General features: G+C 38.5%; 1 protein-coding gene across 3 annotated transcripts in view; it reads right to left on the bottom strand.

Annotated features, from left to right (window-relative positions):
* The window catches only part of LOC143357088 (uncharacterized), a 205,559-nt gene that overhangs the window by 105,239 nt on the left and 83,288 nt on the right, over window positions 1–17,032 (bottom strand). For all 3 annotated transcript variants that reach the window (XM_076793305.1, XM_076793304.1, XM_076793303.1), the window contains one exon: window positions 11,399–11,489. In XM_076793305.1, coding sequence (XP_076649420.1) covers window positions 11,399–11,483 — 85 coding nt within the window. In that variant the 5' untranslated portion in view covers window positions 11,484–11,489. The remainder of the gene's footprint in view (window positions 1–11,398; window positions 11,490–17,032) is intronic.

Below are 17,032 nucleotides of genomic sequence, written 5' to 3'. Positions count from 1 at the left end.
GACACTGTGATGCGACCGGACAATAAGCACTTTGTCTTACAAATCGATCACGAACTTTGAATTGCAACCTTTTTGGCTGCGGATGAAGAAGCTCCTAATTACGATTCGCCTGCTAAACGATTCTGTACGAAGATTTTGTGCTTTCGAAAGAACGCGTTTGTCGACTGTCGAACACTTATTTATTTTTCAATTGTTTTTTTAATGGATAATACTCTTTTTAAGTGACATGTTTATATTAGAGGTGTGCGGGTACCCGATTCCAGGGTACTTGAAGTCCTCAACAAAGATTACCACCAGTCGCGTCTTCGTAAAGCTATGTCCACACTCAAGCGCCTCTTGTCGCCTTCTTTTTCCGTTGTTCGATAAAGCCGACGATTTTCAAGATACTGTTGGTGTATCAGAATTTGGGGCCCGGGACAGCACATGATGCGATACACCTGAAGTAGTAGTGGTAATCTTCTCAGCGAATAGCGAGACGCGTGTGACTCAACTGTGTTTACCTGGCCAATCAGATGGTTTCTTTACGAATTCCTTCCAACTATCACGTTATATCTGACGATGCATGCAACGCCAACTGACAGTTGCTCGTTGTTGCTTCAGTGTGGACATCGCTTTAGATGTACAAGGGAACGAGCGCGCGGTTCACTGTCACACCGCGAATTCCTAGGTATTTCGTGGATCCAGATTACAGAAATTCACCGTCGCGGTGTCACTGATGCAATGCTAATTGCGTGATCAGCGACAAAGAAGTGGAACAGGACCGACAGAAGATATGTAGCCCATGGGAAATCCGAGATATCGCGGCGTCGTTCATATTTGCATACAATGCAGCGCAATGCGTCGGACAGACAATGGTGATCCGACCCTTTTTTCATTCGATCGGGTACATGCTGGCCAGGCGTGTTCCTACCGGTGTAAACGTAAATCATACCTCGAAATAGATTCGGATCCCCTTCATGGGATCAAGTGTCGAGCCGCCATCACCGTTAGAACGGATCCAATCTGGCCTCAAATCTTATCTGAACGAGTTGCTGGATCGCATGCACCGTGTCGAGCAATTTTGCAACAGAATTACACCGCTTCCGATCCGTGGCATTCTTCTTTTTTTACCTGGTACGCAAACTTTTCTACCTTAATCTCGTGCCCTGCAGCATCGTGAAGATTTTATGAGGTGTTCTGGTCCTGAACTTGGAAATTTCTTTATATTGCAAATATAAAAAAAATTTCTTATGCCGTATTTGTCACTCAATTTTTCAATCTAATTTGTCTCTTGTAGTCAAATTGACACAATGGTGAAATATCGATATGATGGAATGGTTAATAATTCATTTTACAATTTTCACTCGTGCATTGTCACTCATTTTTCCAATTTTATTTGTCGCTTGGAGTCAAATTGACACAATGGTAAAGGTATCGATATGATGGAAAGGTAAATAATTGGTTGATTCATTGATCCTAAGAATAATATAATAACGTATGTATAAGGCTTGTAATAATAACATGCTTGAAAGAGCACATATTTCCATACGATTGATGGGCAACGAATTTCTCTTGAAACCTGATTTTCTGATATCGTATCAGTACGATATCTCAAAATCTAGTTGTCCGATAAATTTCAAATTTTGAGAGATTCTTCAGCAGACACTATTACTTGATCCAAAATCTTCAATATATCTTGATTTTTCGAACCGTTTACCATGCTAAAAGCGAAAGAAAGTCTGAAAAATCAAAACTTGAATTTCGAAGTGTTGCCACTTTTCTAAACAATGAGATATTTTATTTATTTTCGGTTCATGTCATAGTCACATTATGAAAAACTACTTGAATTTCTTTTGACGTAATCTAAGAGAAATTACTAGTCTAGTCTTAGTCTTATTTCAATTGTCTTTTCTCTGCTGTCTCGAAAATTAAAAAACGCGTTTACAACTCTTAAATTTAAAAAGATACGTTTGCAATATTTTTCTACGAACTATTTCAGAATGAAATTGTGAGACAAAAGATGATACAAAGTTGATGATAAAAAGTATAGAGAAGCGCTAAGTGGCCTTGAACGAAATTAAAAATAAACTATTCGATAGTTTACGGAGAGAAACATTTTGCATTAAGCTTCTGCTTCTCAATGCCAGTATACGAGATTTGCAGAACTATTTAATTTCCTCTCATTTTCCCTATTTAATCGCATGCAGAAATTCTGGCATATTTTTATCAGAATTCTCGAATGCGATGAAGCAGGGAAAGGGAGCAAACACGGCTAATCCGATTTTTCTCTGTAACTATCACGCTGGTTAATCTAGAGGGGTGAATTGTGGAGCAGAATGTTTTTTCCACGTAAGCCATCACACGGTTTAATTTGGTTCCAGGGCAATTTTGGTCCCCTTATTCGGCTATACTCTTTCATTAGGTATTATCAAGGATCCGGTAGATCCAGCTATTACAATATTTTCGGGGTTCAAACTGGCTGACGGAATATTTAATGGTCGCTTTTTTTCAGACAAAGCAGATCCTCTGTTACATTTAGCTCGTTATTCATGCTAGTTTTCAGAATGCTTAATGATCACTCCTACTGGTTAAACCACTGTTTTCACCTCTCCGCATTATTCAAACGAATTCAGTTTTTGCACCCGGCGTCTGTATTATATTTTCCATTGTAATGCCTACAATGAATCACGTTTTATTCATAATAACAGAAATCCAGGGAATTTACATTTCCTTCAGCAGCGTATCTCGTACCAGAACATAAATTAACACAAAATACTTCCGCGAATGCATAAATCACAACAGTCACGTTTGAAGAGAACCTAGTAATAATTATAACGCGATAGCTGGAACAATATAACGCATCAAATGTGAATGTTCAATTCTTACAATGATGTTACAGCTGTTGAAATTTATCATAAATAGACTGCGAATTTTGTGTATTATATCCGGAGCTGAAGTATGCAAGAATAGCAAGATTTGAAGAAATTAAAAATTTGATTGAAGGATTTATTAAAATAATTAAAAGAACAAACAAATTTCTATTGGACTCCTGCATTTTGGAATTAATCCGTAAAATTTTTATTTGGCATAACGATCTACATTGTAGTCACAAATGATGACGAAAATGGGGTTTCACTGTTACAAGCTGAAAAATGTTGCGAATCAGTAGTATGTGGTCAATTTTGGGGACCATGTCCGACTTATCGTTGAGTGAGGTAGGATAAAAATCATGGACAAGTGCAATTCGAATAAATCAAAATTGAATGCATTATTTGCTTTGGAAAATTGAGCAGAGATTTCACCTCTTCTTGTTTTTATACTGATTCTGAGAAGTACAAGCCAATTTCATTCGCGTTTAAAGAATATTAGGTCGATAGTTGTTCTGACTTGGAAAAAACTTGTAAGACTATTTGACCGACTCTTCTACACTTATTTTCTCCTATCATTCTAGATCAATCGAACCCGTCAAAATGGTAGGTTTCGGATTCTTTATTTTACAATAATTATTATTCTGATGGTGAACATGTTTTTGAAGACACTCACTGGTCTGGTTTTGAAAAAATAATCGTGCAATGTCTCAATAACGCTTTTACTGCTCGCTTGTTTTACTATTAATAATTAATAAAAAGAATAGAAAATAAAATGGTGGATCGACACAGTCATGAATATTTGGAGCAGTTAGAATAATTCAAACCAATATGAAATTCGCGATCTGCACACTGTTCTGTTCGTGGTCGGAGGTGATCGTTCCACGATCGGACAGATCGAACGGTAGCTAATTTTTATGCGAACAAAAAGCTTAATGGACGTGCGCAGGATGGCGGCAATAAAATCGCAATCGCGGTGCAACGTCGGCCGTTCGGTGACCATCGACGCCCGGTAATCATTGCAATCGCGATTCGTTTGTTAAACGAATTTGGAAAGAGAAATTCTGGACGAGGGTGGGTCAGGGCAGAGCCTATTGTTCCGCGCCGCTCACGTTAAATACGCCGGCTAATTACCAATTAAGCGCTGTACACAAAGCTCCGTCGCGCGCGCCAGATATTCCTGTTTCCGTGATCGATTCATTTATTCTGTATCTGCATAAATTTGCGGAAGAAACGCTGCGCTGTTTTTCCCTTGTTCGATGTGATCTCCCTCCTCTCTTTTTCGAATGTTATTCGAATCGAATGCCAGGTTTCGACGAAGCAGTATCGTCCACTCGGTAATGCTCTTATGCGCTTATCTCTCACCTTTCCAATGGTCCATCGACGTTGCGTCTACGCTTTTGTTTAGCTGGCAGTGTTTAGTCCGGGGCTCGATCGCCAAACAAACTTCTTAACCTAGACGACAGTTCTTGAATTTTTCACGGGATTCAATTGCCGTACGTGTGCGACGTACTGTGAAATTGTACGAGACGATTTAGGAATCGATTTAGGAGATTTAAAGTCGATCCAAAAAGATTTACGTTGTCCCAACAGTTTCTTTTGCAACTTTTCCACGATTAATATCGTTACGTAACACGAACATACGTTCATTGTTGTTTTATTTCTGTAAAAAACAGTGTTTAAAAGAAAAACTAGTCTAAATTCGCATTGAATACGATAATCGAGAATGAAACAAATTTTTGGGACAACCTAATTCGAACATAAATTTTCTGACTCTCCAGAAATTTACGACATTCAATCTGTTGTAATTTCGTAAAAAACAATCGTAGGGCTTGAAGATTCTAGTTTAACACACCACTATTCATTATCTTCTAAGCTATTTTCACATGACGTAGCAGATCAGACACTGAATATCCATTTTGCTAAAAACTACTATAAATTGAAACCTCTGTGAAAGGATTGGAAAATTTTTTACGCGAATGAATATTCCACAGATTCGAAGATTGAAGCTCTCCCCCCCCCCTACAACCGCACATTAAAAACTGATGTACACATATTCTGCAGCACTTTTAAAGAAAGTGCAAAAAATATTAGAAATATTAGAATACATATTCTGCACTTATACTTAAAGAAAGTGCAAAAAAGCGAAATATTGATTTTGTGAAAATGCAAAATTAGAATACCCCCTTAATACTAATTATATTCGTTCATTGGAAGGTGTTGATTCGCTGGACAAGTCGCCCCATATCGTGAGACTTCAAATTGTGATGGAACGCGAGTCTTTGTCCTCATCTCCCGGTATTCGTTCGCGGTTCCCTTTCCGCGTCACTGAAATTCGGGTTAATGTTGGGAAGAAATTCCAATCTAATTTAAGAGAGGCCGGGCCAGCATTTATAGTGGCGCCAAGACCCGATGGAACTCGTTTATGGAACATTTATGGGATTTCACCCACACGCACCACACAGCTACACAGGCTGCGAGCTAAAACGACGTCCCGTCACGACAGCTTAAATCTTTTTCGGGAATTTAATTTCGTGAAAGTGCGTGACTCCGGGCCACTCAAGAGCGGAACGGCTCTCTAGAAAAACAAGTTTCAAGGTTTTATGGGTTTCGCTGTCTCTAATATCCCCAAGACTCCCGCTGCTATGATGTGTAACGTCGTTCGCCATTGTTGTGCGAATTCGTTAGACTCCCGCACTGAATAGAAAAATATTTTATAGGCCGCTCGTAAAACTTTCGTTATTACCTTTGGAATTATATTTTGTTATTACTCGGCAGTATTGATTTCTACTTAGTTCTTTTTTCACTGCCTCCTTCATTTATACTGTAATAAATGGCTACCGGCAACTCACTTTTATCGTAAACCTGCGAATCTTTGTATAAAATGAAAATTTTCTAACGTCAGTTGCACGGGGCTGAAGCTGAACAGAAATTGATTTCTTTACTTAATGATTTCGTCTCGTTGAAAATAGGAAATACGTTTGAAGAAATCATTTCTCATTTGGCAATTTCAGCTTTGCATCGCGAGTTCCATAAATGATGCACAAAGTTGTTAAATCGATGTAATGCAACGACGCTCGTTACGGCTACTATCAGTATATAATGGGCAATCTTCCTCGAACAGGAGTAATTAAGTCGGAATCGAAATCGAAGTTTCCCTTTAACGAAGTCGACTCATCTCCGCAAAATTAGTACCTAATTGATATTCCGTAGGTGGTAATTGAAAGTCTTGGCCTGATTGAAATCTTCGTCGTTTAATGATCAAACTCGAAAGGGTCCGGCAACTACACCAATCACTGTGCATGGGTCTACTTGGACCCCAATTGTATTGCAGATACAAACACTTGGTTCCAGATACACAAATACAATACTTTAAATTAATCATATCAAGACGTAATAGTTAAGTAATGTTGAGACTACTTCTATTCTTAAGAAAAACATTCTTAATTAAACATTGTTAATTTTCGTACTCTGGGTGTATCAATTTAACTTACTGTATCCTTTATTAGTTACAATAGAAGCCTCATTTGTATATTAACTTCGAGTATCGACGTTGAGTTGTTTTCTTTTTTGTCGTTCCTTGTATTTTGATATTGTAAAAATAACTACACATCATAGTGTGTGTTTGAAGGACAGAAATAAGATAAAATAGATTTATGCTAACGGAAGGACTAAATTGTTCTTGTAAGTAATATTTTAAACTATAAAGCGATTCTCAAAGTTTATTACGTACAATTTCTCAGAACACCCACAGATTATCCAATATGCCAGGCCGAGGTCGGTTTAGTTATTTGCAATGTCTTGCTACAATTCGTTAATCCTCGCATTGAAACGAAAATCCGCGTAAAGTGGAAACACTCGACGTCTTTTGTGTCCAAGCTTTCCGGGCCGACTGCAGTAATCGTATTAGCTTTAGTGCGTAATGCTGTAGAACTTTATATCCGCAAGCTGTTGAACGAACAGTAATTATAAGTGCTCTACAACTCTATTCTATTAAAGGATAGCACGTTTTCTGCGTTTCGCACAGAAAAAAAAAGAACGCTAATAAATCCACTTGATTTTAAAAATTGCATTGTTCGTCCATGGATGTTAATTCTCATACGTCGCTGCAGGTAAAAATTTGCACGATTTCGTGATTAAACTGCGGATCTATGTAATATTTTACTAAATGAATTGCGAGCAAATGAAATTAAGTAAATATGTACTTTCCCTTTGAATAATTCCAATAAGTCGAGAGTAGTGGAAAAATATTATTCAATTCTTCTACTGTCTTCAATGTTCTGAATTTTACTTATTCTTAGAATTATAAAAAATGAACGTAAAGTGTAAGGCAAAGATGATCGATAAGCGTCAATCAGTCGTAACAAGATTGTGCAAATGCTATTGATCTACGACCAGCAGTCTCCTCTAATTAAATAATGTCCTCTCGCAAGATCAATTTCGTTTAGCTCTCGACGAGAGTACTAATCGTCATACCCTCTGGAGCATAGATCTAACTGAAGGTAAGTGGGTTTCAGTCTTTCCAGCACCAGGAGAAAAGAGAAAAACGAGCGAAATGAGTCGCTAGTTAATGTAATGATCTCGGATTCAGATCTATTGCCCGCTGTAATCTGCTTCCCGGTCACGAGCGGCTCGATTATAAAGAGGCAGTACTTTGCATTGGTTATGGGAATGAAAGGGAAAGCCAACCAACGGGAGATCCATCAGTTTCCTATAGTTACATAACAATTATAAATAATGAAAGAAAACCTATTCGTCCGCATGCTAACCGGACTGTTCAGACGGCACTTTATTCGCACTTTTTTCGAGTCAAGCGATTCAGGGAAACGTTTATCAATGGCAATAAAATCCTTTATCATCCTTTAACGGTTACGTGAACAGATTTCTGCGATGTCGTTGCCGAGTGATGTAAAGTGTCATCATTACGTCGCGCGGATTTCACGTATTTATGACAAAATTGAATAGCTGAAGTTAAGAACAGTAGGAACTTTAAAAGAATATAACCGCGCTATTATTTTCAACTTATTAAAATAATTAAAACGAGAATAAATTTTCTATTTCATTTCCGTTTCTTGTAATTGACGCAGAAAATGTCTATCTTTCATAAAAATCAGCAGTTAGTCGCCAGTAAGAATTCTACTAATTCGTCAACGGCATAAACAAACATACTCCGGAACTGTGTCGTGTTGGGTCTCGTTTTAATCAGAAAACCGTCGCAAATATGATGGTAGATGTTTCATAAATCAATTTTGTCACTGTCGCAAAAAACAAACAAAACAGTTCAGTCATTGTCTAGCTTCGGTGTTCCGCAGGGGGTACACGCCGCGCTAGCTGGGTCAAATTTCCCAGAAAAATCGCGCACATCTCTTTCACCTAAATCGAGACCGTATTTCCGCGTTGTCCGGTGCACGTGTCGCTACGTGCTGCACGCTCCGACAGCAAAAATTCCGCAAGAATCCGCGACAAGACAGCAGCGTCCGGAATCGCGACGGTGAAATAAAATCCCTCGCGGGATCAGGCCGTTGCGATCCCCGGGCTCGACGTTTTCGAAAAGCAGCGATCGACGGGCTCTCTCGGTTCTCCTCCGAGACGAGAAGAACGCTACGGGGATTTCCGCTTACGTGGACGCACTTAATTTGGCCTTTTTACTATCCGCTCGTCTTGTCCGCGGTAAAAGCCGAAGCGCGGGAATCAGGAGTGAACTTTTCAATCTCGCGGCGGTTTCTTGGCTTCCAATCTGCTCCCAATATCACGGGGTATTCGTCGGGCTTTTGAGTTCCGGGGAGTGAATTCCAAAGCCCCTCGATTTCGGTGCGTCGAGTTTATCGAGCGGATAGAGAATCTCGCCCGTGCACGTCCCATATGTGCCTGGCTCACGGCCGGAGATCCGTGGACGCGCGATTGTATAGGTGCACAATCCACAGACGTGTTCGAGAGTCTTATCGGAAATTATTGACAGACCAAAATTTCATGGCAAAACTTCGGCTCGCCTGACCGACCGTCTCGCGCCGCAGCCGCCGCCGCCGCCGTTGTAAATTCATTTATACTCCGTCGGAAGACCAAGGAGACCGGTGAAGAGGGACTCGAGTATCTATCCGCGATAGTGCACCGTGACCGTAAACTGTGAGGACCAGGAACCCAAAGAATTGTTTCATATGTTTCCTTTCATTCCGGTTCGATGGTCCGGCGAGCATGGAGACCGGTAAATATCCGATTTTCGGATCAAGATGTCATATTGACGGCAAGATCGTCCATGATGCTACCCCTGGCTGAAAGTATTCGATCGAAACCGCGAACATGATTGTTCAACTAATTATTAGGGCGTATATTAACCCTCAGACATTCTTATATAACTATACATTGAGTTATCCCAAAAGTTCTATTCATTTTTTATTAATGCACACAATGCAAGTTCAATCTAGTTTCTGAACGAAAGCAAATTGTGTGGCTATGTAGAACTAGTAATTATAGTAAAACCAGGAATGTGAAAAATATTGCCATGCTTAGATTGCAAATTTAATGAGAACTTCGAACAAATAAAATGCATCGAAATAAAAATTTTAATAGAATAATAAAATTTTCATTTTATTCTTAATGTAACGTATATTAACTACTGATTAAAAATAGTAATTTGACCAAGAGCCGACTTAATAGCAAGCTACACAACAAACTTGATGAAATGTTAATCAACAAGTGTAAAATATCTGATCAACATATTTCCCAATCTGTTCCAAGAAACATTTAGGAACTAGTTTCTTTCTTGAATAATCGTAGTAGCTTAAAAATATTGCATCAATTATTTTCTAGTCTTCTAATCTTTTAATTGCTCCAAATTGCAGCTACTTATTTTTTACTAAAACCGCATAAAATCCGGTCTATTCGCTAGTATCTTTTTAGTGAACCGTAATCCCAGGAATATATCTTCGAGTAACGAGATTTAAAATTGAATTTGACGAATCTGATTCCGACCTAATTTTTTAAAATGGCCGCCGTTAAGGATCTCATCCGTCGGACCCATGGAACGTGAAGCTCGACGCGGAGAGAAGGTGAACGCTGTAACTCTTATTGGCGGAAGAGACACGTGGTTCTAATTAACTTCGTGTCGTCTCCAGGGATTTAATCCCGTGGAAAACCGTTTCACCGACCGAGCGGTAGAAAATGTTAGGACTCTGCATCTTTCGTAATGTCGTGGAGCCGCTCGTGAGCAAAATTGAAGGTGCCTGAAATGAAGTGCCCCCCCTCCCCCCAAATACGTGAGCTCTCCTTGGCGGCGTCAAATTTTTTCACGATTCTCATCGAAAATACGAGTTTTTTATGGTAGCCATCATATGCTTTATTCTTTATCTCGTTCGCCTGACTTATATTTTTGTTTTCCATCTAAAGCCGTACTGTATAAAAATGATGTTCATTGCTATCGTTAAAATACAATGCTTATGTACCAATTATTTAGTTTAGTCTATTTTAGTTTAAAGCATACGTGTACGTTTGAAAGTATAATACTTCATTTGTGAGAAAGTCTTTTTAAAATAACATTTTATTTGGAGGATACTGTAAACGGTGAGGCTCGTATTTGAAATACCTTGTAAATTTTAATTAATTTTATAATCTGAATTATTAAAGTACACTCAGACTCTCCTTACTGTCAATGTTTCCTTCCTCTCATGGAAGTTCTCTTTACGATATCGTCGTTCTACAATATTATATTCGTTATCATGCCGAGACAGGCACAGACTCCATTAGGATGACACGCATGGATGCATGCGTACACGAGAATTGATATACGAGAATCCAAAATTGTACAAAGTATAATTAAAATCAATTATTCTTTAAAATACAGTACGCCTTCCAGTTGAAAAATTCTTTAGTTTCGCTGAATTCTTTGTTCACATGGGAGTAGTTTAAATAACAAAAACGTCAAACGATGCACTTTGCTACACGCAAATAGTCATACTTAAAAAGAAAAGAAATTTAGTTTAAAAATATTGTAGATTCTTGCATTTTAATATTAACTCTTTCCTTTATCTATTTTGACTATATTAATATACTTTATTCTATGTTTTATATCGTCTATATAAAAATATTTTATTTGTTAAAATTTCAGTTTTGTTTAAAATACTATATTATTTCAGCTATAGACTACTTTAAACAGTATTTCAAATATTTATTTATAAATTTTACTCAATATTGCTTGCACATCTTCAGGCAAATTTCATAGACTATTTTATGAAACCAAAAGAAGGGAAGTATTTACAGTGTTTACTCGATATATGTCCAAAACACGGGTCTAGCCATGGACATATATCGGCCGGGAGACTATGCTTTGATCCACACCGAACGTAGAAAAGGACAGCGAAGCTTTAGGGTCCTCTAGGGTGTAAAACAATAAATAATTTTTTAAGAATTTTTTACAGAAAGTAAACAACTGAGATTTAGTATTTTCAAACTGTGGAGGAGTTAGTATTCCTAGGGTTAATATTATTAATAATTTTCGGTATTGCCAATATTATTATGAAGATATCTTTTAATAGCGTGTAGTGCTCTTTTTAACTTACTTATGTTCTTCTCCCTGTACTGTGGCAATACATCGCCAATTAGGCAGGCAAGGACCAACCAGAATGAAAAACGACACCTTCCCATATTGACCTGTAAATAGAAAGAATGAGGACAATTGAATTTAATTAATTTCAGTAATGAGCTGAACTACATTTATACAGTATAAATAATACCTTAACCATCGTATAGAACAATGACTCATAAAATGATTAGAGTCACTAGCATAAATCGACGACTTTACAATATAATAATCAGTTTTTAAATGCAAGCTCATCTGTATTGAATTCTTATTATTTTTTCATGGAGTATCATGTTTTTAAATTGAAAATACACATATAGTAATACTGTAGATAATATTATCCGCTACATGCATAATAGATATACACAATAAATATATATTTCCTATTGTAGGTATAATTTGATCATCTACTGCAACAATAGAACCATTTTGGCATGATTTTAACTGCTTCCGTGCCTATTTATTCATGATTCTACGCATAATACATAATATTACACTTTTCACAAATTAAAAATCCGTGTCCAACTCGTCGGACCACCAAAATTGTCAACATAGCACGTAAAACATTCACGACTTTTGCTATCCGATCGAAACATATGCGCCTCGGGAACAATCCTGCGTTCACAGACCACGACCATAATTCACAATTATATTCATTCGCCATTAGAACACAGAGAGTCGAGTCAAGTTATTTCAATGGTCCCCGAGCATTTAGAATAAAGTAACCATTCAACGACAAGTGGACGTAAAAACCACTTCCGTAACTTCAGTTCTCATTCATCTCGTCCCCGGTTTTCGCTGTGCATTGTGCTGAAGCAGTTTTGAACATTTTTCCGTGCGAATTCCAGCCGTCATACTGCAAACAACGGCGGCCGCCCGATCGACAGAGACCGACAGAAAATCCGAGAGACGAATCCCGCCGAAAAACTAAATGTAAATCAGAATCGATACGGCGTGGAGCGAAGTGTCAGGAGTGGAAAGGGAGGGGGGCACGAATCTTTTGAATGGCGAGCTATTTCATACCGTTTATCGCGGGATCGCTTTCGACAAGTGGAACAATGAAAACTCGCGCCGTCGTATTACGCGGGAACATTGTCGACAAGGGAAACAAAAGCCGCGGGCAATTTACACGTTGTGTTTCGCGCGATGATCGGATCGTTGGTAACAGATGTTAGTATTAACACGCCGGGCCGAATTGGGAAACGGTCGGCGATCATCGACGTCCTCCACAGTAATCGATCGCCATAATGCTTGCACGTCATTGACAACTGTCGAGAGCGGTTGGCGGCCCGGCACCGGGGCCTGTCAAAAGCGACCCGGTCTCGATGAGATCCTGTCCGCCAATTACTGATCTCGATTGGCCGCTCATTAATGCAGAACCTATGCTGCCGTGTCATCCTCTGCCACGTCTTATGTCAGACGACGCGATGCCTCGAGACATCCCGCCGACGACGACGACGCCGCCGCTGCGCCGCGTCGTGTGTCGAAGACACTTGGGACCGGGGTGTTAAGTGGCGTCTTACACGGAGGCTCGAACTTGGACCGTTTAAACTAATTAACGAGTTCCCCCGCCGGCCGATTAGACCGAACAGCGTTATTCCAGCGTTTTCGACCCTCGTCAAAGTCGGCCGGCTAGTGTTTAACGCGACCGAGTTGCCGTTTCGAACGTGTCGCGTCGATCACACGACGGAACCTGGTCCACATACTTTCCGATTGCTTGCGGACTTACCAGGAACGCTATTCAATTGATGACAAAGTTGCACAAATTTTTTTATGGACATCGAAAGTAGGACAGCTTGCATTTTCTCCAGTGAAAACTGGTGAAAATATATTTTCCATGTTATTACAGTGAATTCGCGATATATGTCGCCGAGGCCTGGGTCATAAAGGTCGCGGAATTGTCTCCACTACCGAGGAGTGTAAACATAACACGGCTCGAGTATGTCTCCTGGACGATACACGATACTGGCAAGACCCGTGTTGTTGACATATATCGAGAATTCACTGTCCTACTTTTTGGCATGACTATATGTATAATATATTCAATGTTGTCCAGAATAATCGGTTCAACAAGTACTTACTTATAGCACTATGATAAACTAATTTTATCTAATTATGAAATTTCCTTTTATGTATATATCTTGCTTTTGTAGTTACAATATAGTGTCTAAGTGTCTAGTATCGGAATGAACTCTTATTGAATTTATGCTACCACCACTTGTTTCGCTGTTTATCTAAGAAATGTCACAGAGTCCCTAAATATTATGTTGGGTTCTATGATTTTATATAACAGCATGTATTATATGAAATTAATTTAGTCTCATGTAAACTACGAAATCGTGAACGTTACATATGCATGGCGGTCACGTGAGCGAACTTATGTGTGTCACAGTCATTTTCAATTACTAAAGTGTAGACATTATGATTTCGAAAAAGTCCGAAACACAGTAATTTGAGCAACATTGTCAACTGTTGGTCCTTCACGAGCAAAACAGTGTTTATAGCTGCAGTTAAGGATACATGCTTCTAGATGAAATTTACGGCCTGGACGTGACGTCTCTGCTATGTTTGAGATTAAGATTTCATCACACGTTTCGGCAGTATATCATTATTTCGCTTTGTTCGTTATTTCTATTTATTACCAGCAAATTGACGTATCATAAACTCGTGCACGACCGCAGGAGGCTGACGGTGTCTTGAGGTTTATCTCTTAAGCCTTCAAAATGCGTGCATCGCAGCTGTATCCCGTATCGTCACCGTGAAGGCGATCCTCATTGCGACGACAGGACGGTGCCCATGAATTTGTAAAAGCAATAGTCCGCAATTCGGAACGCAATACCTTATTCGTCATTCGTGTCACGGGAATTTTATTGACTACGACGCTTCTCGACTACACTTGCTACTCCAGTGCCAAGTGAAATACATTCAAAGACAACTTTGAAGATTAACATAAACAAAATTTAACCTAAATTAAACAACTCTTAGAGCCAACAAATATTTTTGTCCCGGAGTACAAACAGTGGCTGCTAATAATGTTCGAACACAAATGAAATTTTCAGAATGTATAATAATTGAAAATAAGTCGAAAATATGGAATAAATTTTTTTCACTTAGCGCGTCGTTTTCGAGAAAATTTACTTTAAAAATCAGTCATGCTCGCGTGCCTAGTGTTCTCAAGAAGTAGAATTAGTAGGTCATGAACAGACGCGTCAGACGATTCCTATACAATAGCACGCGTGATCGTCGAATTTTCCAACTCAATTTCTCGGAGAGGAGGAGATAAATGAAAAAAATTTGTTTGACGTTTTCTCATGTAGAATCACCTTCTCCACGTTTATACCATCTTGGGACACCCTGTAGATATATGGAATAAAATAGTTTAGGAAATTTTAAAGTTGTTTTCTAAAAGAATAGTTAACTTGAGACCCATGGTTCCTGTGAAACTTTCGTTCGTCGCGACGAGTACTTATTTTCATTACTTAGGTCATTTAGTTAATTTATATAAAAGTTATTCCGATTTATGTGTGTGTCATCGATAGATTATGACAGATGTGCAGAAGAGTAAAAGCATTGAAAGAATTTTGACTACTATCGTATTAACCCAGTGTTTCTGTAGCCGCTGTATGTTTCAATGAATGCAGATAATTTTTATTTTGTATGAAAATCTGCAGTCTCGTGATCAATTATATGAAACATTGTAACTTCACGCGACAAATTGTACAACACTAGTAACAATTTCCGTGGCGTCTCTCGAGCCACCGTTCGCGGGAGTTTCCACCAACGAATGGTAACTTTGCGAACCATTGGATCACAGGGGCGCAGCATTGCCGGTCGGAATATCGTTAATTTCGCGGATAAAGAGCCACAGCACCCGGGCACGAAACTTTCCTCTTGCGCTTTGGCTCTGGATCATATTCGCGGAAAACCCCGGCACGAAGGTCTTGAATGCTGCGTAAGAGCGACAGGGTAGCAAACGAAACGTTTTACCCTCTCGTCCCGCGGCTTCGTCGTACCTCGAAATCTTCAAAGAAATATTTCATAATATCCCGGGGCTCGACCTATTCCACCTACGACTACTCGGATATATCCTGGTACCCTTTCATCCGGCACCAGAGAGCTGAACCACGCCCCGGTCCTTTACCTGAATTCTTCGTTCGTACGCGATCATCCGGCGCATTTATGCCCGCAAACGCCGGATTCCTTTGTGAATAACCGGCCGCCGCTGCCATAAACTCTTGCCTTTGTCTGGCTACGCGCTCGACTACTTAAATATTTGCGGTCACTCGGGCTGATTTCGGCATAAATAGTAACCTGATTGTCGAACCATCTTTATTGCTCTCTTCGTTTTCGCCGGGAAAATTAATAAAACCAATGCTTGGTCCTTTATTCGTGAATTTATTGATTATCTGAAAACGACTCGAACACGCCCTACTATCCCTGGTAAAAATTATTCTCAATGTGGAAAATATTTCCATCAACAATAAAGGTAAATGCAATGATAAAACTTGTCATACATAAAGAAAATATCAATCTAAATAATGAATATGTTTGCTTTTTCATAATGTACAGAATGTCCAAATTAGATACCAATTTAAGGGATGATTTAATCGTCCTCAAGCATTTAAAACATTTTTATAGCAATGTTTATTGCTATCTTTATCATCAGAAATTTTAAAAAAAGTTCCATTGCTCAATTAGATGCTTTGTCTGTACAGTGTATTTTAACACGTTAACTGCTGCAGTAGTGATCAATAACTGTCTACATCAAACCACTCGAAAACGCTTACAATGCAGTGACAGTCTTTAAATAAACATTTGTTAGAAGTAGCAGGATAACAGGTGACAGCAGTCATGTGTTAAATGAACAAACGTGTTTAATTATAAGCAGCTTATGTAGGGTAATTAGAGGAAAATGTCATATGGGGGAAAATGTCAACAATCATAATTCAAAATTTATCCAGTAAATGTTTGGAGAATTTACGAGATCGTTTATCCTGACGTGATTTTACTGGGAAAGAATTATTCTAAAATCTTGCTTCTATTAATTCATACGTCAGATCCAACTTTGTGAGCATTATTCGCTCACTTATAACACTCGAAAAATTGTTTTAATTATAGACATTTACTTCGGATATTATTTATTATGAAATAAAAAAGAATTCAATATTTTTACTCTTAAAAATGTCTACACCCTTTAACACATTGACCGCCATGTCACCCTTATGTGGGTGACCGAATTATTTGTCCAGGTTTTAAAATGAATTTTTACATTAATATATTCAATGTACCAAATTTTATTAGAATCTGTGAAATGCAAGAAAGTTGGAGAACTACTCAATATGATACATTTAATTTTTTTGAATTTTTATTTCATTAAATAACTTACTTCGATTTTATGGAATTTTTGAGGTTTCTAGTTCGGCAGTCAAAGTGTTAAGTAAATTTTCGGACTTATCTATAATTCGATAAAATCAGAGTTCACAATCTAATAGATTCAACTAATCACCTAAAAATTTTCGAAAAAGAGACACGGTAAAAGTTTGATATTACGCTTCTACAATAAAATATATGTTGATTCATTGGGAAACCTTAGGCATCTTTCCTCAAACGACCT

Source organism: Halictus rubicundus, chromosome 9 (genome assembly GCF_050948215.1).
Source record: "Halictus rubicundus isolate RS-2024b chromosome 9, iyHalRubi1_principal, whole genome shotgun sequence".
In the NCBI taxonomy this organism is placed as follows: domain Eukaryota; kingdom Metazoa; phylum Arthropoda; class Insecta; order Hymenoptera; family Halictidae; genus Halictus; species Halictus rubicundus.
This window is presented reverse-complemented; position numbering and strand designations above follow the sequence as displayed.